Source organism: Remersonia thermophila, chromosome 3 (genome assembly GCF_042764415.1).
Source record: "Remersonia thermophila strain ATCC 22073 chromosome 3, whole genome shotgun sequence".
Taxonomy (NCBI): domain Eukaryota; kingdom Fungi; phylum Ascomycota; class Sordariomycetes; order Sordariales; family Chaetomiaceae; genus Remersonia; species Remersonia thermophila.
Window position 1 is genome coordinate 4,295,871 of NC_092219.1, and position 24,766 is coordinate 4,320,636.

A 24,766-nucleotide genomic window follows, 5' to 3' on the forward strand; every position below is an offset into this window, starting at 1 on the left:
CAACCGGCGTGTCCGGACGCTGACGTCCCGTTGATTACATAGCAACCCTTCAGTGCGCGGGACGGCTCAAAGAGGAACGTCGTCTGGCGTCCGAAGCTGAGGACAACCTTCCAGAAACCTTCCGTCTCCAGTTGTGAGGGCGAGCCCCCCTTCCCACACCCAAACCATGGCGACTGGCGACGGAATTTGTGTCTCTTCCATGTGTGGGCCCAGCCGTTCCTCGCACCATCGCACCATGGCTCAGTGCCTAGGTACCTCTCCGTCCCGTGACCACGCGCGTTGTTCCCGCTACCTTGACGGTGTCCGCACAAGTAAATATATCCTAGCTGAGCGGGACCCGAGCAGACGGACTTCATCTCCGCCGCTGCCGCTGCCGCGACCGCATCACCCGCCTGTTCGGGCTGCATGACTCGCGCAAGGGTTGCCACCTGGACCAGTGTGGATTGTCGTTCTCTGCTGTGGGCTCGGTGGGCTGAAGAGAGACCCGCCTGCTTGGATGGCATGACTCGCGCGATCCAAATGCCATTACTATACACGGTATAATGTCTTCTGTTCTTGTGTAATGATCCTAGATCTGGGCTTCCACAGTAGGAATGTTGACAACTGTTAATTAGCTCGCAAGACAATTTGCTACCCCCTTTTCTCGACTTGGACTCTCTTCGAGCTCCGGCTTCTCGACCACCTACTTTTTCAAGATTGGAAATCGGGGCAGTAAATTTGCCTTGGGCTGACCTCAAGGCTGAAATATGATTAGACCATCTTGCCTGAATGGTGTAGTCCTACTATAGTCCAAGGGCTGTTGCAAGATGTTTGACATCGAAGGCTACCTACCTAGGTACTTAAGTGTTACTGAGTCTCGTGTAACACCCGTAGCGTTTTCTGACAAACCAAGCTCTGAACCACGAGACCCTGCGTCTTGGTAATCTACTCCCTCAACGTCAGGGCACGTTATAACGAATTATAAGAGGGCGCCCATATTACAGGAGACAACGGATCAAGTCAGGCGCCCACGTGATGAATAAAACATATCAGCCTCGAGGATTCCGGGGATGCCATGGCTATACTCACCGGCCTGCGTCAGAGCCCATCAATCCCACGCAAGACGAACCGCTGCTTCAGCGAAAAAAAGCACAGGAATTAGATGGCTGTACGGCAAGCTCGTCAAGCATAAAAGGGCTCTGTAAGGGATATATCACCGTGACTCGATGAGCACTCGGCGCCTGTGACGGCCGCGCTAAGCTACACGGTAGCGTCTTTGAATTAGCTGTTCATATTGCCATGTCTTGCTAGGCACTGAGTCCGGGTTAAGGTGCTCCGACAGTGCGACGTACCTTGGCCGTGGCACAGCGACCGGTAAAGCGCGACACGGAAACATGAAATGCCCGACGGCGATGACGCCCAAGCAGCGCCACGCCTGGGGAGAGCAGCTTCGAGGTGTCCCCTTTTGTCTACAGAACGATAACACGACTGGCCACTCAGCTGGGGCCGTCATCCATGTACCCGTCATTAGTCCGCCCAAGATAATCTGACCTCCTCGAGAACTGAGGTGGTTACTTTCCTTGAACAACGCTTCCATGCCACTCCAACCCTGCCATTTCAGCATCGTACTGGGCTCTGTGACTGTGTTTTCAAAGACAGTTATACATGAGGACCAAAAGAAAACGGCTCCCACGTCGTACCACGCTTCAACCGCCGAACCTCGAGCCTCCTCTGATTTTCGACGGCTCCATAGTCCGAGCCAGACGGACTCATCTAGTCTGCGGCCATCTTATAATTACACTGGGCATGCATATCAACAAGATCGGGCCAACGAAATCGCCGTTATTGCCATTGTACACATGCGGGATCGGGGGTGTCGCGTCTGCTAACTGTTCCGCACAGTTCCGGCAAGCCATCTACGAGATGCCTGCTACCTCCATGTCCAGACCGGTTGGGCGCTCGAAGCGTAAGTTTTGGATCTCAGAGTTCTGATTGCAGGTGTCAACAACGTCGTGCGGACATTCTCTGCCTCACCGTCACCATTACAGACTCTGTCTCCGACTAGTTGGTGATGGAGTTCATCAGGAAACGAGAAACCCGGGTTGGTTAGACGGCTTCAGGGTTTCAGCTGGTTCGGCTGCTGGAAGTGCCACCGTGGGGGCCTCTCTCGGGTATTCCCCGACGTATGTGGATGTGTATTCAGCGCCCGGGTACATTGAAGATTTTTGTGGCATCAAGGGGCCCACGGCGACGCCGCACAAGCACAAGAGTCGGCCGTTAATTCTCTGTCTGTGAGTTACTAGGCATCAGCGTCGAGGATTCATCGACGGTGACGACTTCCGGACGCTCCCCCTCGCCAACCCGGAATTAACCTGCTCTTTCGGCCACTCTAACAACCCGATACACAAGCTGGGGCTCCATCTCGAGGTTGACTTTCAGCTCAAGATAGCCTCCACTTTGTCGGGAACGCAATCCAATGCATTTTTGGGTCTTTGGGTCAATACCCTCTCCTGATCCGCCTCAGCGCATGGCTATCGAAGACGCGAAACGGGCCCCGGGGTCCCACCAAGCTCGACAAGGTGGTACTTCAAGGGTATTTCAGAGACGTTTCGTTCAAGTCATGGAATATCGTCGGGTTCAAAATCTTCGAAACAGACCTGACCAGGCCAAGGTGACGTTGGAGCGTAAGAGATGTGCGAGGTGAGGAAGGAATAAGTACAACGACAGAATTCGGGAGCAGAAGAACAACCAGGCCCGTTGAAAGGCGGAGACGCCGCGGCTGATTGGCAAGAGGGATGCGTCATGGGGGGGACGACATGAGGGGGACGACCTGAGGGGGACGACCTGAGCAAACGGGAGGCTGCGGAGGAGAGCTGGTCACAGAGATCAAAGTCAGAGCCAGCTCGAAAGAAAAAAGCGTTCGCTGTCGACGAGCTGCTGCTACTGGAGATGACCGCGGCCTAGCTGGGGCAGGACCTGTGTGTGTCGTGTAGAGTGGGCGCCGAGGCAGGACGCACATGTCTTGTATAATGGATCGGAGACGATAGGGTTGGCGGCCCAATAGGCAGGGCTCTCGGGGAACAGGAGCGCCCTTGGCCTTGTAGCGAAGGGAGGTTGCTCCCCCCATCTTGGAGCCGAGCTCGGACTGCATGCAACGGGACGGGCCATCTTGATCGCGGATTGATGAGATGGATGCCGTTTCGCGACCGTTTAGCCATAACAACTATCCCCCATAGGCAGACAAGCCCCTCACAAGCTTCACTAGGGGAGGGCAAACAGGATCCCGTGCTTTCTGTTGTGAGCATCACTGTATGTGCCAACATGCTGCAGAACGGCTGCTTAATTATACCATACGTCACGCAACTTCTAGGCTACGGCACTTTGTCTTGGCTGTCTCCGGCGGTCTGGATGGTACATGAAACGCCATACTCCCTACACACCCCACGTATCAAATTGGTCGGCTTTTCTCTCATTACCACTATGTCTCTGATGTTATTTATCTTGACTAATACCTCCGGTCTTCCAACGGCACCGTGGCCCCATAAACCCCCCCCGCCGAGTCTCCATCCCTCTGCCTCGCCGCCGCACAGGCCAGGCACGGACCGCCTCCTCCGTACACGCGCGTGTGCCTTGTCCAGCCGTGTCCAGACCCGTCCACCACCGACACAATCTCCCCTTGCAGGTTGACCATCTCGTGCTGGGCAAGCATGACACCGGGTCCGCCTGGTCCGCCAACAGGGACGTAACCTGGCGGCGGCGGTGGTGGTGGTGGTGGTGATGGGGGGAGGAAGCGGGCGGTAGGCGGGTAGCTCGAGGACAAAAAGATGGGCGAGTTAAAGCTGCTCCTGGAGCTGCCAGGGATGGAGATGAGCTGAGACGGGGAAGAAGCGGATGCAGAAGCGGGAGGCTCGGAAGAGGTGGTTGGCAGGGGCATGCCGATGGGAACAGTCCTCGTGTAAGATCTTCGACGAGGCAACGGGCCGGCGCTTGGAGGGTCCGGGCTGGCCGCATGGGCCGAGGTGGAGTAGGCGCCGCCGGAGTCTGGGTTGGGCTGGTGGATGAAACTCATATCCAGAGCTGGTGGGATGGACACGGTGGAGCTTGGCCGTCTGTTTTCGAAAGGGATGATGGCAGCGGTGCTCAAAACCGGGGGCGTCAGGGGCGGTGGGGGAGGCGGCCGTTGAAAATGTCTAGCTATCCTCGCGTTTCTGCCATGGGACGGATCGAGCCCTGGCTGGTTGCTCTCCTCAGACGATGAAAATGCCGGTTCCGCGTCCCCACCGGGTCTCCCGACTCCTGCCATGGGATGGGTGCTGCGATGCGCGGTGGATGGGCTCGAGGCTGCCGCCGCGTGACCGCAGCGGCGGTAGGGCGCGACCGAGGTGGAGTGCGGACCGACGTCTCCCGAGTCTCCTGACGACGGCGCGGGCGAACTTGGGCCTGAGCGCGGAGCATCGTACGGCGGCGTCCCGGGGCTCCGGCTCACAGCACGTGATGACGCCGGCTCTGGCCACCGATAATGCTCTTTCACGGTCCCCCCCTGCTCTCCATCCATGACAGGGAACCGTTTCAGGGGCGTGAACTGACTGGGGACGGTGCTCAGGGGTACGAACCCCCCAACTGGGCCTGGTCGCAGTCCCTGTGGTCTCGGTCTGCTCGCTGCCCCCGATGCTGGCCGTTTCTGCTTTTCGGGAAAGATACGAGGCGGTTGAGGTTCCGGGCGTTTCTCTAAGACCCCAGATTCCGACTGCCGTCCCGGCGCGGGGCGGAAGAGACGAACCAGAAGCCGGCCTAGAAGCAGAATTGCCAGAGCGGCGACGCCAAGATACACCGTGGTCGTGGCAGGAGGACAAGGACCGTTGCTGGAAGAAGCCTCCCAGACAACGCCGGGGCGCTGGCTAGGGCTAAAGGCAGGCATCGGAGCAGCGGTGGGCCGGAGAGGGGGCTTAATTTCCGCTGCGTGGTGGGCCGTCAGCGCGTCAGCTTGCGCTGGAGCTCGGGGCCTCGGCAGGTGGCCGGCGCGGGTCAGTCAGCTTGGGGAGCGTTCGGGAGGGGCCCGGATGCTCGAGGGTGGCGCAGGACTTGGGGGTGGGCTGCGTGTGCACAATAAGGGACGTGACCCCACGGGCCTGGTCGAGCGTTAGGACGGCTGACGTTTAGGCAGTCACATACCCTGACCAACCTACTTCCTGGGCATCCAATGGAGGCCGGGACGATCTGCAGGATTGGAAGCTGGCAGGCGAGGCTGACTTTGGACCGATCTCTTGGGAGAGTGTCAGGGCGGTCTCTGGTTGGCCTTGAAAAGGCGCGGGGAGGCGATGGGGTCGGCATTTGCGCGTATCGTCCAATGACCACACGGCGCTCGGGAAGGACGAAGCACTTACACGCAGGGCTGAGGAAAACAAGCCTTGGACGGATCGCAGCTCTTGGTCACAGGGTGGAAAGGGGACGAGGGCCAAAAGTCAACGGTGATGCCAAGGCATGGCGGGAGAGAGACCTGTCGCGAGGGAACGGGTGGATGGATGGCCGCCGTTCACGACGAATGCAGAGAGGCAGGATGAGGTCGCTCTCACATCAGACCAGGAGACGAGGGGACGGCAGCCCTGGAGCGCTATATAGTCAAACCGGGAACACCACCGCGCGATGGCCACGGAGGTCCCATGCATTCTGTTGGACGCGGCGTGGGCAGCGGTACCTCGGCGGGCAAGGAAAGACGGAGATCGGATCAAGCAGGGGGGGGGGGGGCGCGAGCGTGGACGGTTGGGGCTAGCTCTTCCGGGATAGCGCCGCTCTTTCAGGCCTGTCGGCTTGGGACTTCAGCTCTGTCCAAGAACGCCGTCTCAGACAAGGACCAATCTGCGGCGCTTCTCGGGGCAGCCCATGAGGGGTCATGGGATAACGACACTCCTGAAAAAAAAAAGGGCTTGTTCACACGCCTTGCTGTCTCGGTTTCCCTTCATGGCAACTGGCGGGTTGAAACATTGGCTGCCGATTGCGTGGCCGGTGCGTGCGTCTTGTGTTTGCCGCCGTGCTTGGCGTGGTGGGGAGCAGGCAGCCCAATTGCGCGCCGTGTCGCAGGGCCAGGATCCCCGAAGGCCACCGGGGAGGAGGGGTCGCATGTGGTAGGGCTGGGCCTGACCACCCCCTGTCTCCAGCTTCCATGCAGCATGACCCTAGCTCGCTACCAGCTGGCCCCCAAGCCATGCCTGGCGGGCTACCTAGCGGGGCGAATGCGCCGAGTGACGGGCATGGTGATAAACGGGCGAGCTGAACTCGGCGCCCGGCATTGCGAGTGGGCGCCTCGGATTCCCAGACGGGATCGCTCCCCCCCTCCACAAAGGAGGACAAGGATTCGCCGCCGTTGAGGCTTCATGGGGCGGAGGGTTCCAGTCGGCGGGGAAACGAGGCCTGATTTCCCGTCCGGTGTGAAAGCGTCCCTGGTCCGCAGGCCGAACTCGGCCTAGCATGGTTGCCGACCTCCATCTCCGTACGGCCAGCACGGACCGATCGTCATGGAGAGGTGGTTGCGGAAATTAGGCGGACCATGCTGTGGATGCGTGATGAGATTGGCCATCTGCAGGACCCTGGGAGGGGTATCATGGCCTGGTCCGTGGTTGAGGGGGGTGGAAGCTGGCAACGAAAAAGGAGGTTGAGGTGTGTTCCAGGTGTGTGTGCCTGTGTGTGTGTGAGAGAGAGAGTGAGTCCCCGATGTCAGCTCGCGGCCTCGGCGGGCTGCAACTCCAGGTCCGACAGCTCATGGTCCTCATATTGGCCGCGTGAGCCGTAGGGCAGACGGCGCTAATGCTCGTGTGTTGCAACGTTCAAACCGAAACGGGGAACGGTGAGTGGGGGATTCGTGCATGCATGTGCGTGTAGTAAGTAGCTGCAGGACGGGCGCCAGGCCCAATGCAAAATGCAAGCGGTTGAAATTAGGAGGTTGGCATTGGGCCAGGATGATAACAATATCAATGGTGATGATTACGATGATGATGATGATGTCGATGACGGGAGAGAGATTTCGGATCAAGAAGCCGGGAGGAATGTTGGGGGCTGGCGACGGTGTCGGGACGTCGGGAGTGTGTGGGCAAGGTAGCATCAACGCAAGATGGATCAAGGTCTGGGCAGAATAGCATGAAAGTACGGGTTGATCTCCACTGGAAGCGAGCTTGGAAGTCGTCGCCATTCTCATTCCCGATCCCCGGGAACTTCCTGGATCGGCGCAAGCTTTAGGATCCCATGATACAACCCGAGAGCTGCGAGACTGAGGCTTGCTCAACCTCATCTTCGACCTCAACCTCCCACAACCTCTCAACACCCGTCTGCCGGCATGGCCTGCGTCGGCAACACATCTCTCATCCCGCAACGGCATGTCAGACACCTAGGTAACCGGTAGGTAGGATCCCCGCACCGCGAATTTCGGACGTTGAAGCATGGCTCTTGTTATCCCTGTCATGCCATGTCCGACGCCGGCATCCGCTGTCACCTTGAGCGGCTCCGACGATATCGCGCCACCGGGCCGTCGCATTCTGGACCAGCCCTTTCAGGGACCATTCTGGGTGGATGCTGGTCTTGTCCAGCGGGGATGGTGGTTGGTGAGGGTATTCTGGGTTGCCGCTGACACGAACCCGTCAGCCCCTCCCGACCACCCACCCTGCTTCCGTCCTTCTTCAGCCCTACGAGCCAACCCCTGCTCGTTTGGATGTCACCCTGGTGCCCCCCTCCGAAGATCTCGGCTCGCCACAGCGCTGCAGGATCCCCGATAGGAGCCGGCGCAGACGCAACACAACAAGAGCCTGCCTGCATCCTGCTGCAAAGCGAAGTGGCATGGTTTAAAACACCCAACACAAAAGACTTACAGAATCCTTCCGTCGCTTGCTCGCCATTCAGCTCGCCAACCATGGCCTTCGGGCTGGTCACTTGATCTGGGTGCCGCCCAGCGGCGAACATCCTCCACCCCCCCAGCTCCGGTGCGACGCTGCTCTGAGAAGACCCACCCGCTAATGTTAACCAAACGCGACCCTACTACTAGTGTGGCGGCATCAGGCTACCGTTAAACGACATGGACATTTTTCGAGCCTTGTCACTGGAACGCAAGGAACCTGTCGGTAGGGCCCCGGGATTCAAGATTGACCGCCATTATGTGGTTCTGCGGCATTGCGCCGGCACCTTGAGCTTGAGCGCCTCGCCTGGGATCTTCCGAGATCCCCTTGGATGTTGTTGGAGTCCTTCCAATGGTTCGGCCGCGGGGCGAGACCGCCGTTGAGGGAGCTTGCATCTTCTCTGAAATGGTTGGTCGGCGCGGATGCGTCGCCTCAGCTCTGGTCGCACCGCAGCGCCACAACGGCCTCCAAAGCATCGTGTCTGCGCTCGCCACCAACTACCTCTGCCACGAACAGCCCTTCGTGTTCAAGTTTGTCCTTGACATGGACGCGCTTCTGACTTTGCCGCCACCGTCGAATTCCACGCCGAGAGCTGGGAGAAACCCAGCGCCATGAGCGTTAGTATATGCACACACATGACACTTTGCGGGCCCGGCTCTTGCCATACATTCCTACCCTCGACATGCCGCTTGAGCGTGGCCTCGCATCAGAACATTGGTATGCCAATGGATTGATCAATATCACCGAGACGGTGCAGCTTTGTCTCCGGCAAAGGCATGAATGGCCAGAATACGGCGCCGTTGTGTTGCCATGCCTCCAAGGCTTGCGAACCCGGCCTCACGCTGGTCGCCCGGCTTGGCCGGTCTTCTGAGCCTCAAGGTTGAGCTCCACCCAGGTAGTACAATGACGAACTGGCGATGGGCTATACCAAATTGGAGTCTCATGCCATGCCTTGCCGTTCGCAAGGCAGATTTGGATGATATGGCGGGAAGTTCTTTGCCGATCAATCGAGTTGCTAGCGCTGCGATGATGGCTTTGGACCGGACGACACCTCCTCCCACCCCACCCCGTCCTACCCTGCGCACGACCACCACCGCGGTCCCAAACCGCGTCGCGAAGCCATCATCCAGGACATCGCCGCGACGAGATGCCACGTACGCGGCCGCATGGGTTCTGTGCGGCTTGGTGGCTAGCCAACCTGTCGGATCGAGCCCGAGGCGACGACAAGCTGCCGCGGAAGATCCACGGTGGCGGACCAAGCCGCAGACCACCCCATCTCTCAAGGCTATTGGTCCCTGTGTTTTCCCTCGACCATCCAGTCAAGGGAGAGAGCAAAGCAAAGCCGTCGCGGAAGGCCGAGTCATCTGAGCCTGATCACATATCCCCTCGTCCTCGGGATGCCAGCGGGCGGGGGGTGGGTATGCGGCCGCAAACGATGAGGTCTGGACGGGACGCCTCCAGGCATGAGCGACGATGCACGCACGCCAACGCGTCCGTGACATCGACAAAGGCTTGAGCCCTGCCTTGCCTTGTTGACCGCCGCAATAGCAAATCCAGCCCCCGCCCCCCCCCCCCCCCCCTCCCTTCCCCACCACGGCTCGTCACAGAACTGCAGAAAGCAATGGGGCTCGTCTCTGCAGGCGCCGTCGACGAAGCATGGCCATCATAAGCGCTAGGCTTTGTCGCTAGGATGATCCTCTTCCCGTCAGCTGACGCATCCCCCCCCCCCCCCCCCCCGGCCGTCCCGCTCACGCTCGTCGAGGATGGAGAGGCTCCCATGCCCACACAAGCAGGGCATTCACGCTGCAGAAGAGCATTGACGCTGCTGTGCGGCTTCGCCATCGGTATCATAACCAGCGACGGTGCAGGATGCCAAGCCAGGCTCGTAAGAGACACACAACGGACGATCTCCGTGTACTGTACCCATCCACGCGGGCAAGGCCAGAAATCGTTTGAACTTGTTGCGACAGCAGGGGTAGCTGACCACGACTGCTGCGTGGTCGATCGCAAAACCGCCTGAGCCCACCCGTTGACCGAGGAGGCATGACTGGCTGGCTGTTCGTCAGCGGACGGGGTGGCTGAGTAAGCAGTTGATGAACAGACGCGCATGAAAGTGTGGCCCTGAACGTCGAACCTTCTCAATCACCTCCTCATGAGCACATCTGATGCGTTAGGCAAGTGTCGCTGACGATGGCACGCGGGGGAGGGGGAGTCGGCGGTCATATCCGCGGAACGGTGACGAAAAGGGTCTTCCAGATGACCAAGACCACAGAAACACGCCGGAGCTGACGAAGATGTTGCCTTCCATTTGTCTGGCCCTGGGTGAGAAGCATCTCTGAATCCGTCCCCTTCTCCCCTAGGGCTCTCGAGTACAAAAGCAGGCTGGAAAGGCTGCCGGACCCGACTGGTGGGAGTCCTTCCAAGGGCACAGAACGAATTCCGAGTAGACAGAAACGCAACAAAGGAGAGCGACGGTAAACAGACATAGCAAAACACCTCCATCCATATACCGGGATACTGTAGTGTACCGAGTGCTATCGAAACCGACCACAAACGCCTAATCCCGTTCCAAGTAGTAGTAGTGGTAGCGGTGGTGGCAGCAGGAGCGGTGCCACAAGTGATAGTCAAGGAAGGATGGTTAGATGGACCGGTCCACCAAAGCCCAAACATCATAACACCCCAAAGTGAGAGAGAGGCAAAGACAACAATTCGAATCAAAAGCCCGCACAACCAGCGCCCAACACCAAACGTTCCAAGCGACGACAGGATCCCGACCCCGGAGCCACCTCGCACCTACGCTCGCCCTGCTATGGCACTGGGCCCGACACGGGCAAGGACACACCCAACCCCGCTGCCGGTCTGCCGGCCGCATCAGTGACCGCCGCCTCTGCTGCTGACGGCCCGCCAAGATCCGCCTCGTCCTCCATCATCTTGATCAGATCGTCCAGATTCTCGTCCAGCATCTCGTGATCTTCTGGCGGCAGGCACGACCTCAACAGGCGTGTGTACCGGTCAATCTTGTCGCCCGTGCCCGTCAGGCCGCGGGCTTCGACGTAGTCTGCCTCCGCGCGGCGCTGGTCCTCCAGCAACTCACGCAGCTCGGCAGCAAGGCGGAGGCGCTCGGCAGGGCTGTCGGAGGAGGCGCCGTTGGCGTCGGCGGGGTGGGCGGCTGCGTCATGGGGTGGCTGGTCGGTGCCGTTGGGCCTGCTGTCGTGGGCGGCCTCGGGGTTGGAGGAGGACGCGCCGTCGCCGTTGACAGCGGCAAGCTGCTTGGCCACGGCGTCCTGGACGACGATGCGATTCTGGTGAGTGAGGTAAGCGAGGACGCGTTTGGAGAGCTCCGAGGCTTCGACCTCGGTCTTTGCGGCGAGATCGTCGGCCTCGAGGCGCGACTCGATGTCGGCGACGGCGGCGCGCAGGTTGGCGAGCTCGGCTTGCGTGTTGAGAAGGATGCGGCGGGCCTCCTTTTCGGCTTCGTCTTTCTCGTCAAGTTCGTTCTCGTAGCTCTGGGCGAGGTCTTGGAATTTCTGCAGGACGAGGGGCGTGATGCGCGACTGGACCGTGTTGGCCGCTTCGCTGCGGAAGCTGACCTGCGCGAGCTTCGCCTCTGAGTCGCCGAGGGCGTCACGGAAGGCGTTGTGGCGCTGTGAGTCGGGGGCAAACGGACTAGAAGACCGTTGAGGAGGGCCGCGGGCGGCCTTGCTGCTCCTCGAGGTGTTGAGCTCGCGGATCAGGTCCTCGGCACGCATACCCTCGTTGTTGGGGATGTCCGTAGAAGCGCCGCGGCCAAGCAGGGCGCGGATGCACTTGCGCGCGTTGGCCATGGCGGCCAGGTGCACGGCGGTGTTACCATCCTTGTCCTGGGCGTCGATCAAGCGCTGAACCTCATCGGCCGAGCGCGTCTCCTGGAGCTTGTTGAGGATGTTGTCAAGATAATAGCGAGAGCACGAATGGCTGGCGACGCGACCGCCCTTCATGGTAGCGGCGTGGTGGATGACAGTACAGCCGTCATCGTCGCGCTCGTCCACGGTGCTGAACAATTCCTTCATGACCAGCGGGAAGGTCTGCTTTTCGTAGCAGTTGGTGAAGCTGACGGCGCGCATGAAGGGGGTCTCGCCGCGGATGTTGCGCGAGGCGAGGTTGCAGTTGAAGCGCTTGAGCTGCTTGATGACGTCGACGTCACCCATGGCCGAAGCCCAATGCAGGGCGGTATGGCGTTCCGAGTCGATGGGCCAGTCGGGCTGGAAGTTGGTCGGGGGGTCGGGGCGGATGGCAGGCTGCTCGTTCCTAGAGAGCAAGAAGTAGTCCAACAGCTCGTCGCCGTAGACGGCGTGTTGCTGCTCTGTCAGATCCTGCAACATTTCCTCGCGTTTGCGCTTGCGGTGACCCGTGGAGAAGTGTGACATGTCGTAGCGGTCATCCTCCGCCATGTACGACGCCGACGCGACGGTCAGGTTATCCGGGGTATCATCCTCGTTCATCTGGCTGGCATTTTCGTATTCGTCGTGGACAGCGGCACCTTGGGCGGAGCTGTGTGAGAAGGCGGCGGGTTTCGACAGATGGGGATGTCTGCCGGTCGACTTACTGCCCCATTTTGGAACAGCAGGCCTGGCTTTGGGGGCCTTGGGCTTGCTGGCATGCCTCGGCGCAGGCGGGGGGCTCTGATCGCCCGGTTGGAACTCGAAGATGGGCCGGAGGCGCTCATAGATATTGTTCCGGTGGGCGAGGGCTTCGCCGGCCTCGAGTGGGATCCACGTTCCTGAACGAGTCAGCAAGGACACGGGGGGAGAAGGCGGGAGTGCTGGACAGATGGCGCACCTTGGTACTTTCCGTAACCGCCCTGGATCTTTTCGTGGATATCCTTTTGGACGTCACGCTCGAGGATGCGGGTGCGGGCGGGTTTATCGAAGCCGGCGGCTTTGAGGATGTGGGTGGCATTGATCCAGTTGTCTTCGCGACGGCGCATAACATGTTCCTTCAGGTCAGGACCGAACTGGTACTCGTAGACGGGGATCTGGAGAGGCGCATGGCTCGGTTAGCGCGGGCAAGATGGTCCGGGGGCAAGAGAGGAACAGGGCGGAAAGATGAGCGTGGGGAAATACTGACGCCGCTGTATGTAGCGCTGTATATCCCCGCTTTGGGGTGGTCGGCAGCCATGTTGGTGTGGTGGGCGCTAGCTGGTCCGATGGTGGTTGATATCGGGAGTTTTGACGATGGGCTCAACCTCAACAACGACGGCGTTTCCAGGAGGGGATAGCAGTCGAGCGACGGGGAGGATTGGCACTGAATCTCAGAGTCGGGAAGATGTCGCGGAGGGATGCGGCCTATCCGCTGGCCAAGGCAGGGTTGATTGGCGTCGGGATGAGGCGCTTGCTGTGATGCTTGGTTCGTCGTCGTTTTGCGTCGGCGACCGTCTTGCGTGCGGCACACAAGGCTGACAAGAGATTCGTCGGGCCAGCATCCAATGGGGTGCGGCAGACAAGAGGGTGGCACTGTGGTCGGCTGGAGGGCAGGCCGGCGCGCAGTCGCGAAAAAGACGCGTGAGGTCAGTTCGTGGTCAACCTGGCCCGAGGAGAGAGACGCGACTGACGCGAATCTCTTTAATTGAGCTCCACGTGACGCACGGGCCAGGCGTTGATGGTGGGCCTGAAGCAGCGGTTAGGGATAGGGTTAACATTACCGGTCACCCCAGGCTCCAGGAAGACAGAAGATGCAAGTTAGGCCAGTCAGCCAGTTACCAAGTACCAATACGGAGTATTACCTAACTAACTAGTTCCCGACAATGGGGCAAGCCAGTCCCGTAGCTCGGGAGACACGGCTGTTGAAGTTACGTTGGAGAGGTTTGTGGCTGTCTATAGGTATTAGTAGAGCTTCCAGGTTTCCAGGCTGTCCGGGTCCCGTCATGATCCACCCAACCTCCTTCAAAGCTCCGTGACCCTTTGGCTTGTTCCCGTCCTGCCCGAGAGCACCCCTTCCCGTGGGCCGCCTGCAGCACGGAGACAGAAACGGCTTTTGGGAAGCTCATGTGATGCCCCGCAGCACCGCCAATCAACCAACTGGAATCCAACCAACCAGCCCCAGCGATTTGACAGCGAATGGCAGATCCCCCGGATCCGAAGTCGCCGCTTGTGGACCGAAATGATGAATGTCCCTCTGCCGAGTCCCGGTCACCATGCGGACGGTTCAGGGATCCCCGGATCAACCTCTAGCAGCATCCGCACGTCTCTTGAATCGCAACATTGCTCCTGGCGGTTGCGAGTTTAGCATCATTCCGTGAACCATCCCCTTTTTTTTTTCTTGGAGAAAAGCCATCCTTTGCAGTTACGTATTCACTGGGCCTGCTTTGATGGCGCTTGACGTCACACGACGCTTCCATCGCACCCGAATCCCTCGGAACATCCTTGACAAGCCGTCCTGAAACGCTGGCATCAAGGGCCAGCCCCCAAGCGACCTTGCCAACCTGGACCAGAGGCGGACCCGGAAATTCGGATCAGCTTCGTCGGTCGCCTGACGAACTACCGCGGACCTTAAGACGAGGCTGCGGCTAAATCATGCTCTCACCCCACGACGACGCTCGTTCGGTCGATCCTTTGCTTACCAGACGCGACGACAACGATTGCCACGACCGCCGCTCCGACGCACATCGCGGTCGTCCCTTGTACCGCACCTCCAGCCGCCGCGCCAGCCCGCTCCGTGACTCCGAGTCTACCTCTCCCGCGTCCTCAATGCAGCCGATGAGCCGCATGGCTAGCCGAACCACCACCGGCGGCAGCAGCGGGCTGCTTCGCTCGCGCAGCCCGCCCCGGGTGACCGCTGCCGCCGCCCGCGCCGACGCCCGGCAACGCTACGCCTACGCCGCCTTCTTCCTGACCACTTCCCTCATCTCCTTCACCGTCCAGACCATGCTCGCCTCCCACATTCAACACGACCTCGGCTGGGACAAGGCCTACTGCATGCTGTTCTTGACCCACAGTTCGTGGGTGTTCTTGTGGCCGACCCAGTTCGTGCTCCTGCGGTTCCTCGACAAACGGAAACGGAAGCGACGCATCGCCGAGGCGGGGCACTCCTCATGGCGCCGCTTTTGGGATGAGCACTGGAGGATGCTTAGGGGGATCGCCCTGGCCGTCGAGACGCGGGACGTTCGCGCGGCCAAAGTGGCTGGCAGCCAAGGCGGGCTGCTCGAATATGGCCACTCCCCCTGGCCGTACCTGGCCAAGATCACCGCCGTGGTCACCTCGGCCTTGACCGTGGCCGGCCTCAGCTGGTACCTGGCCGTGAGCATGACCACGCCGAGCGATCTGACGGCCATCTACAACTGCAGCGCCTTCTTCGCCTACGCCTTTTCGGTGCCCCTGCTCGGGGAACGCCTGCGTGGGGACAAGATGCTGGCCGTCGTGGTCGCCATCGCCGGCGTCCTGATCGTGGCGTACGGCGAGGGTGCGGGATCCTCCTCCGAAGCGACATCCTCGGCAGCCCGGGCCGAACCCGACGGTGGAGAGCCAGGCCAGATCGATCCCGCCAGACGGTTCGCCGGCAACATGATCATCGGCGTTGGGTCGGTCCTCTACGGCCTCTATGAGGTGCTCTACAAGCGGTACGCCTGTCCGCCCGAAGGCCTGGACGCCACTCGCGGCGTCATCTTCGCCAATACCTTTGGCAGCCTGATGGGCGCCTTCACCCTCTTGGTGCTGTGGATTCCGCTGCCGCTGCTGCACGTGCTTGGCTGGGAGACATTTGAGGTTCCCACGGGCCGCACCGCCTGGTTGCTTTTTATCAGCGTGGTGATGAACATGGTCTTTTCGGGCTCGTTTCTCACGCTGATTTCCCTAACCAGCCCCGTTCTGAGCTCTGTCGCCGCGCTGCTCACCATCTTCATCGTTGCGATCGCGGATTGGTGGTTTACCGGGGTGCCTCTGAGCCCGGCGGCCCTGATGGGCTGCACGCTGATTATTGCGGCGTTTGGAATGCTGAGTTGGAGCACCTGGCGCGAGATGAACGAAGAGGCTCAACGCAAACAGGAGGATCTGAGCAGCGACGAGGAGGATTAGGCCTGAAGCGCCTGGCCAGGACGGCGGGGCAGGATAGGAGCCCTTGTTCCCCTAGATGTCACATAGACGATAGATTCGCTTTCGCGAGGTCGTGTTGCAAGGTCTCTTACAAACGGCGCAGACCGCTGTGTCGCCCTTGCAGTGTTGGTTCCAGTTGCTCGCTCCGGGCTTGTCTTCCTGGTTAGCCAAACCCAAAGATAGGTGCCGCTTCTTCGGTCTGGCCCGCCCAAGACCAGACCTTGGATGTGAGGGAGGCACAGCATAAAACACTACAACCTCCAACCAATTGAGCCCGCCAATATTACACGGACAGGGATGCGTCCGGGCCGTTCCACTGTTTCGCGGCTGTGCTTGAAATCACTAGATCAAAGCCGGCTCAGGGATAACCGGGACTCGGGAGTGATGCGGCTGAATCGAACCTGTGTCGCAACATAACAATCCTAGAAGTTGGGGTCCAACTTCTCAGGCCATGTGGCACAACAGCCCCCCTTGATATATTTTATTTGTGAGGCGTGCTGCAGTGAATGCGACGCGGCCATGGCATTTCCTTGCACCAAAACACAAACAGAGGCCTCGTCATATCTCAGAACTCGGGTGGTGCCAGAACAATAAGGCGACGGTTGGACAGGTCTCTCATTGTCCTATGCTAAGTGTTCAACCTTGGTTCGGACCCCACGCTCAGCCTCCGGCGGGGAACCGGATTGATGGATCTGAGTGGTTGGAAATACCGGCCTGGTCGAGTCGTACGAGGTCGCTCCTAGTTCGGATGCTCAGCGTGGCCAGGCCTGGCCGACACATGGCTGACTACCCCTTCGTCTTGTACTGCCAGAAACCAGCCAAAGCCTCAGACGATAAGAGAAGCCCATCCCATGGGCGAGATCCTCACGTTAACTCAGCTTCCATCAGTGTCAGAACACACCCTGAACATTACAACCATCGCCCGACATCCCAACCCAGTCACACAACATGGCCCAACCGCAGCAAGCCTGCTCGCTCGTCGTTAGCAAGCTGCGGTATCCCCAGCCCCAGACCATCATCGTGAAGGAATGGGGCGATTCATTCAAAGTGTCACTCGGCAGCAATACCGTTCTGCAAGTCCAACGCCGGGGAGTGCTTGGCGGCTTCACGGATTTCGGCAAGCAACTCAAGGAACTCTACTGGGGCAATACCAAACTCTTGACAATCACCCATGACCGTGCTTGGATTGGACGCCCCACGATCAGCATCAAAAAGACCACCGGTCTCGAGGGCGACGACGGCACAATAATCATGAAGGCCAAGCCGGGCCGAGCTATGTGTATGTCATTCTATTCCTATTCCGACCGGGCATTTGTTGTTCACATCCGCTAATCGTCGTGGCTCAGGGCTCGGCCGGCGCAAGATGACCGTGAAGCTCACACCCCCCGGCGGCGAGCCGGCCAAGGTAACGCTGAAGACAAGGGTTTTCAACTCCGCCAAGGGAAGGATCGTCAACACAGCATCCAACCAGGTCTTGGCCACGATCGAGCGCAAGAGGCTGAGCCTGAAGGAGATGCTGGCAAATCAACAGACGTATACCGTCATTGTCCAACCGTATGTAGATATGGCCGTGGTTTCTGCCATGGTGGTGTGCTTTGATGAGTTCTTCTATGAAGGGAAGTAACGGCGGCCATGGGGGCTGGGTGGCCGATGCAACTGTCGCTGAATATTCATATCGCTGTTTTTCTTTTCTTATCCAGCATCAGGTTGAATTCGATTCGCCTTGGACATTCCCTGGCCTCCTTGGTTTCGATGGACGTGCTGAGTTGATGCCTCTGTCTGCTGGGCTCTTTGAGCCTCTTGGTGATGCTGGACGTCTCTGGGGCAAGCCGCGTGACTGGCCTTCCGTCTCGGTGAGGGAATTGGCCTAGTCTGTCATGTTACGATGTCTATCGGCCATCATCTTCCGTCCATCAAGATCATCCCGCAGGTCACGGGATCATAACCCAATGTGAGACCGACAGGGTAAGGAGTACGTTTCTTTATCATGATCGACCAACACGGCAGGCAGACATGGTCCGAGCCGGTGATGTGAACCATGATCATCAGGGGCGAGCTGCACGATAACTAACAGACCGCGATTGGGTTCCTGATTTGGGAGCAAAGTGGCCGCCGTCGACAATGGAACCGATCCCAAAAGCTCTACCTAGAGATCAGAAACTCCCACCGCATCCTGGCCCGCGATGGATGGTGATTATTAGGCATCACATGCGAAGAGCACGCAAGGGACTTCGCGCCGGTATCGCTCATACAAGAGTTCCAATGTCCCACAATTTGCCCGGCCGACGTATCCTCGGCGTATCCTCCAGACGGACTACCATGTTACACGGTTTGACCCTCGGATCTTATCCTTACCTACCGCCTTCCGAGTCTCCTGCCTACCAAAGCTTGGTGGTGCTTGGCGCGGCGGGATGACGCGCGGAGGTAGCCAAGAATGAACCTTACCATTGACGCTTGGTGCCTCACTAACTAGCTGCCCGATCAGGAATGTCGCATCGGCCGGCCGGAGCACCCACTCTGTCATGCCCGCCAACCGACACGCTTCGGCAGTGAAGCTTGGCGTCCACGACCCGGACCCCCTGAAACACGCAGGGTCTCTCTGGCTGGCGGCATTGACAACGCAACAGCAGCGACCTGGTACCCGGCATCCGATGCTGGGATTGACAGTCATTCCCCGGTTCAACCACGACGCTTGGTTGCCCGACCCCAGATTGAAGGATCCAAAAGTCCCTGGTCGGGATGTCACACGAAACCCAAGGAGGTGGCAAAGGCCGAACGGGGTATTAACCAGCTGCAGGAACAGCTCAACACCCATAAACGGTAAAACAATAGGCTTATCTCGTAGATCCCCCCCGCGTCCTCACCGAAGACCGTAAGGTCAGCGGCGGGCACGAGGCCTCGTGGCTGGATGGAGATGCCATTCGCACCAAGGGACGTTGAGGGCTTTGCTGCGCTGGCGAACGGTGGGGAGTCCGATCAGGAAGGAAGCCAAGCAATATGATCGCCACGATAGCGTAACCTCCGTGCCGGGCTCCATTGCGGACCCAAACGTGGGGAGCGACCTTCCGAAAGTTGTCATGGTCACCGGGAGCGCACGCGGGAGACGCATGGAGCTCAACCCACGATCCCGCGCCGCATCGGACCGGGGAACCGTTGCGCTGGATGGCCAAGGATGACATGGACTTGGTATATATAGAACACCGTCGCCGGCCAGGCGGTTGAGTTCAAACCAGGGAACACACGGGTCTCTTCACTACTCACCCGACAGTCCTGCCTTGGCTTCCGTCTTTGCCCCTGGCAGCCCTCCTTGACATCTCGTCGCCGTCTCTTCCGGTCGTCCACCATGCGCTTCACCCTCGCGTTCGCCGCCGCCGCGGTCCAGGGCGTCCTGGCCGCTCCTCGCCCGTCAGACCCCAACGGCGCGTTCGGCTGTGGTGCCCCGGAGCCTGATGCCGAGAGCCTTGCTGCGCACAAGCTCTTCGCCATTCAGGAGGCCGCCGTGGCCGCCTCTGGCAACATGTCGATCATGGCCACGACCACCATCGATACCTACTTCCACGTCGTGGCCGCCTCGACCTCGCTCAGCGATGGCTACGTCCCTGTATGATCTCCTTGCCTCGTTTACTGTGTCCTCAGGCTCGAGGTGGCAGCAAGCTAACGCTTCCTAGGACTCGGCTCTCTACAAGCAGCTGGACGTTCTGAACGAGGCCTATGCCCCCCACGGCTACCAGTTCAACCTCAAGGAGATCACCCGCACCATCAACAGGCAGTGGGCTGTTGATGGCAACGGCTACGAGATGACCATGAAGCGTGCGCTCCGCAAGGGCAGCTACGCGGCTCTCAACGTCTACTTCCTCAAGGACCTCGGCTCCAACCTGGGCTACTGCTACTTCCCGACCTCGGGCGCCGGTGCCGGCACCACCACTCGCATCAAAGACGGTTGCACCGTGCTCTACAGCACCGTCCCGGGCGGCTCCAACGCCAAGTTCAACCTCGGCCACACGACGACCCACGAGGTCGGCCACTGGATGGGTCTCTACCACACCTTCCAGGGCGGCTGCAACGGCGTCGGCGACTCCGTCTCCGACACTCCCGCCCAGGCCAGCGCCTCCAGCGGCTGCCCCATCGGCCGTGACTCGTGCCCGAACCAGCCCGGTGTTGACCCCATCCACAACTACATGGACTACTCCCAGGATTCCTGCTACGAGGAGTTCACCCCTGGCCAGCGCGCTCGCATGCAGAGCTTCTGGCAGGCCTACCGCGCCGGCAAATAAGCGGCCATCTTCCTGGGCCGTGCCGCTCCGTGTTTAGGGGAGGTAATTACCAGAACGAACGGGTGCCATGGGCGGAGGTCAGGTGCTCAAGGGGACGTCGGTATGGGCGGGACCGGCCAACCCGCCCATGTGCGGTACGACGGGAGATGAGTGATGAGACGAGCGATGACGGACTGCATGTTTCTTCTTGATAGATGATCTTTTCGGCATTTGCCAATATTTAAGGTGTTTCTATTTGAGCTTTCCATGTAAATACTTCGCTTCACGCCTTGTGACCGCCATGCGGTTGTTGTGTAGCTAGGACGCAATACCTTGGCTAGGTACCTCCCTGCCTATCTGGTACCCAAGGACCTACGCAGGTACTACCTCAATAAAGGTGGTATTGCACCTATTATCTCTAGTACACCTCGCCTCCGAGGTTCTGGTGCTTAATTTAGGCACTCTGCGCAAGGTGGGTACCTAGGTAGATACGGTAATTAGGCACCTCATCAGGCAAGGCACCCAACTCGTCGTATGACGTTGGGTTGGTCGTACCCCGCCCGCCCCCGTGTGTATGAAGGCTAGAACCTGTTGAAGATGGATGCTTGCGGGTACCTGGCGATAGTTGCCTTGGCGGCAGGTCTCGTACGACTGCGCCATGGGTTGCGAGGGTGAGGTGGTTGATTGAGGACAGAAGACGGCAGGACCCGATCATTCCGTCATCACGACCTATGAGCCGTCCGGGTTCCAGCCCACCTCGGAAGCCAGCAGTGCGCTTCTCATCCATGCCTTTCAGGATACGGAACGGGGAGACGCCAAAGAGAGATCTATTCTCGCGGCACAGAATTCTCAGTCGAGACGATCAGCATCACCACGTCAGCCGAGTCTCTGTCTACGGTATCATGTCTGACGGCACTCTCGGGACAACAATCTAGTGTCTTGAATCCGCTGTTCCTATTGCCGTTTTGCGCATCCTCGAACGCGCGAACCCAAGACAATGTCCGGTATGCATTGGAGATATACGTCTCTTTTCTGAACACAGGACGTTCAAGTACTCTCGGGTATCAGAAATGCAGGATCACTTCGATACGAAGCCTGCAGTGTGCGTTGGGGATCGGAGATGGAAGTGGCAACATCCAATGTGTATATAGGTGGAGCTGAAGGATCTCAGCCACTTCGAAAATCATGTTGTGATGGTACATAGGGAAATACTGATAAAGATCCGGACTTGACCTTGGCCTCTGACGTCCGCCTGGCGACCAAGCGACGGTAATTTCTTCCCCTTCTCTTGTTGCCGCCACCGTGCCTAAATTGACTCGGGTTCTGTCACTGCAGCAGAACGACGACGGAAACGAGTGCGCGAAATGAGGCCCAGTGAGGCTGAACGTCGGTGGTCGGTTGCGGCTGTGGAACGTGGCAAATCACAGCTCGGCCCGCTTCAGCGTGTCCAACGGTGGCCAGCGCCATGCCACGGATCGTTGCGTTCTTATAGTAAAGGATCGGCGGTGCTCCACGTGGTGTACCATTGGAGCCAGGGTCAGGGGCGATAAACATATCCAAGTCAAGGGACAACATCGCCTCAAACCTTCAAGTGGTTTCTTTGGAAAGTGTCTTTGTGTGTGCAAGGGATTCAATTCCACCGTTGGGGCATTTCATCTTCGAACGAGTTACGCACCTCAAGTACCTAGCATCCATACAAGACAACCTTCCAACCTGGGGAGAGCTAGGGACCCATGCCAGACGGTTTGAGTCGCAACATTACCATCAGCCCTCACCAGTATGACAAGATAGGGAAACAAACACGCCATAAAAACGCACGCATGACCCAGGGGGTATCTACCACAATCGCTGCACATAACACTTCAACTCGGGCTGGCAGGTATCCAAAGACAAATTGAATACTAACACAGGCAGGTTCGCGAAGAATCGAAAGTACGCATAACTATGCTACCATCCACCCCCTGTATAATACTTGTTGGCCTGGTCCTCGTCCAACACGCACGCACGTACACAAGCAAAGAAAGACAGGGAGAGGAAGGATATTAGGGAAAAAGACTAGAGCACCTCCAAGATCCGGAGCTGGCTCAACGGCCGCATCGATCCATCTTCATCCGCATTACATCACCAACGCAGCAACAAAAGCAGCAACCATAGCCATCACACTACCGCCCACAACCTTGCCCGCGCCAGCCGTCACAACGGGCGGCAGCACCGGCGTTGTCGGGGTGCTCGGGAGGTTGCTGGCGCTGGTAATCGGAACCGCAAGCGTCGGCGTCACGAAGGAGGGCGAAAAGCTACCGCTGTAGCCCGGAGGACCCGTCTGCTCAGGCTCCTCGGGCTCCTCGGGTGTCTCAGGAACCTCAGGAATCTCCGGGGTCTCAGGCTCCTCAGGTGTCTCAGGAACCTCAGGAATCTCCGGGGTCTCGGGCTTATCGGTCGGCACGGGGACCGTGACAAGCGACGACGTATCCTTAGCGGTGGTCAGGGTACGCAGAGTAGTGGTCAACTCATCAGCAGGGCAAATCGTCGTGCCGATAGCAATCGTGCTCGTCGTCACCTGAGCCGGGCAGCTTGTGGTAATGCTTGGCGGGCAGGAGGTCACGGTCAGGGTGGTCGTCGAATAAATCGTAGAAATAATCCAACCATCAGGCAAGGAAGAGGTCGAGGGGCTAGCCGTAGGCTCGGCGCTGTCCGTGGTTACGGGGCAGAGCGTAGTGCCGATCGAGATCACGGTAGTGATTGTGCGCGCAGAGCAGCTTGTAACGGCGGGCGCGCAGGAGGTGATGGTCGACGTGATGGTCTGGTAGATGGTGGAAGTCGACCAGCTCTGGGTGCTCGTAGGGACGAAGGAACCACCAGTCTCAGTAGGGGCGAAGGAGCCGGTTTCCTCCGGAGTGAAAGAGCTAGTCTCGGCGGGGAACGAGTGGGTGAAGGAGCCAGTGGGCTCGGTATCCTCATCTTCTTCGCACTCTTCATCTTCCTCGCCATCGTCCTCGTCATCCTCGTCATTCTCGCCGTCCTCGCCGTCCTCGCCGTCCTCGTTGTCCTCGGGGCAGTCGGTCTCCTCGGGCTCGTCAGGAATGGTGGACGTCGGTAGGCTGGGGGTGGTCTCCTCAGGGAACGAGGTGACGCTCGGCGCAATGTCCGAAGTCGTGGTCGTCACCTCGGAGGTCGGCTCGGCGGGCTCAGCCGTGGACTCCGTGGTCGACGGCTCGGTGGGCTCGGTCGTGGACTCCGTGGTCGACAGCTCGGTGGGCTCAACCGTGGGCTCCGTGGTCGATGGCTCGGTGGGCTCGGCCGAGGGCTCCGTGGTCGTGGGCGGCTGGACATCCTCGAGCTCAAACACCTTGATGCTCTTGACCTTCCAGTACGTGTCGACGTAGGCCTGCGGGTTATTCTGGACGTAATCCTTGCACGTGGCCTCCCCCGTCACGGTGGCGCACTCGCCCCAGTTGTTGGCAGCCGCGTCACCGCAGAAGTTGATGTTGAGGACGATGCGCATGTCCTTGAAGGCCTTCTCGACGTTGCACATGTTGCCGCCGGCTGAGAAGCTCGGCTTGCCCCACTGCGACGGATCGGGGCTGTCGCTGAGAACGTTGGCGGGAACGCTGTCCTGCGGCCAGCTCCAGACACGGACGACATCACCAGTCCACTCGAAGGCGTCTGCGAGACATGTATCAGTCATGGCCCTGAGTTAAACAGAGGTCAGGGCGGGCGGAGAACTTACAGACACCGCCGGCCGGGTTGCCATAGAGGCCGTTGGGCTCGTCCACGGCGCAGCCGGCGTTAGGGGGCTGGCCGTTGGCGCGGATGTAGCAGTTCTTGAAAACAGTGGAAGAGGTGTAGTCATCCGGGTTGAGCTCGCAGCTGCCAACGACGTCGGGGTGGTCGAGGTGGAGCACGACCTTGTTGTCGCGGTTTAGGTTCCAACCCTCGTAGATGTCGATCTCGCCGTCGGTAGGCCAGTTGGGGCCAACCATCCAAAAGGCCGGCCAGGCGCCGCAGGCGGCCTTGGGAAAGTGGGAAAAGTCGGCAATGAACAACCCCTTGTTATAGGTGTTGTGGCTCTCGAGCCGAACGCTGCTGCGGCCCTCGTCGCCAGGGATCGTTGTGGAGTCGACACGGAGCGTTACTTCGTCCGAGGTCGCCTCGATGAGCCCGAGATCCTGAGCATCCTCCTGGGTCCGATACTTGATATAGCCATGGTTGAGGTCCGGGCCCGAGATGAAGTTGAACTTGTCGAAGAAGTTGGACGGGTCGTAAGACTCCTTGAGTTGGTAGGCCTCGATGGCCGCGGCGCTCGTGGCGCAGGCCAGGGCGGCAGCGCCCAGGCGAAGCATGGACGGAGCCATGATAAAATTCAAAAGAGAGTGACTGGGAATTCCCAAGGTAAAGAACGAAGTGTCGACGTACGATACGTCAGAGGACGAGCACAAAATATGCTCAGGTGTTGCCGGAGAGGCAGCGTGGACCGGGTGGCAGGAGGACCATCAGAGGAAAAGCCACTTTGGTGCTCTCGGGGGCTTATGTATGTATGATATGCTTCTGGACAGTAACGATCTCTTTCCGCAGTACCCAGGCACCCCCA

The 24,766-nt window shown here is 59.4% G+C and overlaps 7 protein-coding genes across 7 annotated transcripts; 4 read left to right on the forward strand and 3 right to left on the reverse strand.

Annotated features, from left to right (window-relative positions):
* Window positions 1–405: 405 nt before the first annotated feature.
* Window positions 406–731, forward strand: VTJ83DRAFT_4061 (uncharacterized protein; the record flags this gene model as incomplete). Its single annotated transcript, XM_071010509.1, has 2 exons — window positions 406–537; window positions 615–731. 2 exons carry the CDS (start codon window positions 406–408, stop codon window positions 729–731), a joined length of 249 nt encoding a protein of 82 aa, XP_070867939.1.
* A 2,753-nt stretch (window positions 732–3,484) lies between these two features.
* VTJ83DRAFT_4062 (uncharacterized protein) lies at window positions 3,485–4,897 on the reverse strand (the record flags this gene model as incomplete). The annotated part of the gene is made up of 1 exon (XM_071010510.1): window positions 3,485–4,897. One exon carries the CDS (start codon window positions 4,895–4,897, stop codon window positions 3,485–3,487), a length of 1,413 nt encoding a protein of 470 aa, XP_070867940.1.
* A 5,769-nt stretch (window positions 4,898–10,666) lies between these two features.
* On the reverse strand, window positions 10,667–13,016 carry VTJ83DRAFT_4063 (uncharacterized protein; the record flags this gene model as incomplete). The annotated part of the gene is made up of 3 exons (XM_071010511.1): window positions 10,667–12,618; window positions 12,678–12,873; window positions 12,966–13,016. The coding sequence occupies 3 exons, from the start codon at window positions 13,014–13,016 to the stop codon at window positions 10,667–10,669; spliced, it is 2,199 nt and encodes a 732-aa protein (XP_070867941.1).
* Window positions 13,017–14,410: 1,394 nt separating this feature from the next.
* On the forward strand, window positions 14,411–15,907 carry VTJ83DRAFT_4064 (uncharacterized protein; the record flags this gene model as incomplete). The annotated part of the gene is made up of 1 exon (XM_071010512.1): window positions 14,411–15,907. One exon carries the CDS (start codon window positions 14,411–14,413, stop codon window positions 15,905–15,907), a length of 1,497 nt encoding a protein of 498 aa, XP_070867942.1.
* A 966-nt stretch (window positions 15,908–16,873) lies between these two features.
* On the forward strand, window positions 16,874–17,549 carry VTJ83DRAFT_4065 (uncharacterized protein; the record flags this gene model as incomplete). The annotated part of the gene is made up of 2 exons (XM_071010513.1): window positions 16,874–17,204; window positions 17,272–17,549. The coding sequence occupies 2 exons, from the start codon at window positions 16,874–16,876 to the stop codon at window positions 17,547–17,549; spliced, it is 609 nt and encodes a 202-aa protein (XP_070867943.1).
* Window positions 17,550–19,268: 1,719 nt separating this feature from the next.
* VTJ83DRAFT_4066 (uncharacterized protein) lies at window positions 19,269–20,199 on the forward strand (the record flags this gene model as incomplete). Its single annotated transcript, XM_071010514.1, has 2 exons — window positions 19,269–19,526; window positions 19,594–20,199. 2 exons carry the CDS (start codon window positions 19,269–19,271, stop codon window positions 20,197–20,199), a joined length of 864 nt encoding a protein of 287 aa, XP_070867944.1.
* Window positions 20,200–22,294: 2,095 nt separating this feature from the next.
* On the reverse strand, window positions 22,295–24,530 carry VTJ83DRAFT_4067 (uncharacterized protein; the record flags this gene model as incomplete). The annotated part of the gene is made up of 2 exons (XM_071010515.1): window positions 22,295–23,841; window positions 23,906–24,530. 2 exons carry the CDS (start codon window positions 24,528–24,530, stop codon window positions 22,295–22,297), a joined length of 2,172 nt encoding a protein of 723 aa, XP_070867945.1.
* Window positions 24,531–24,766: the final 236 nt, after the last annotated feature.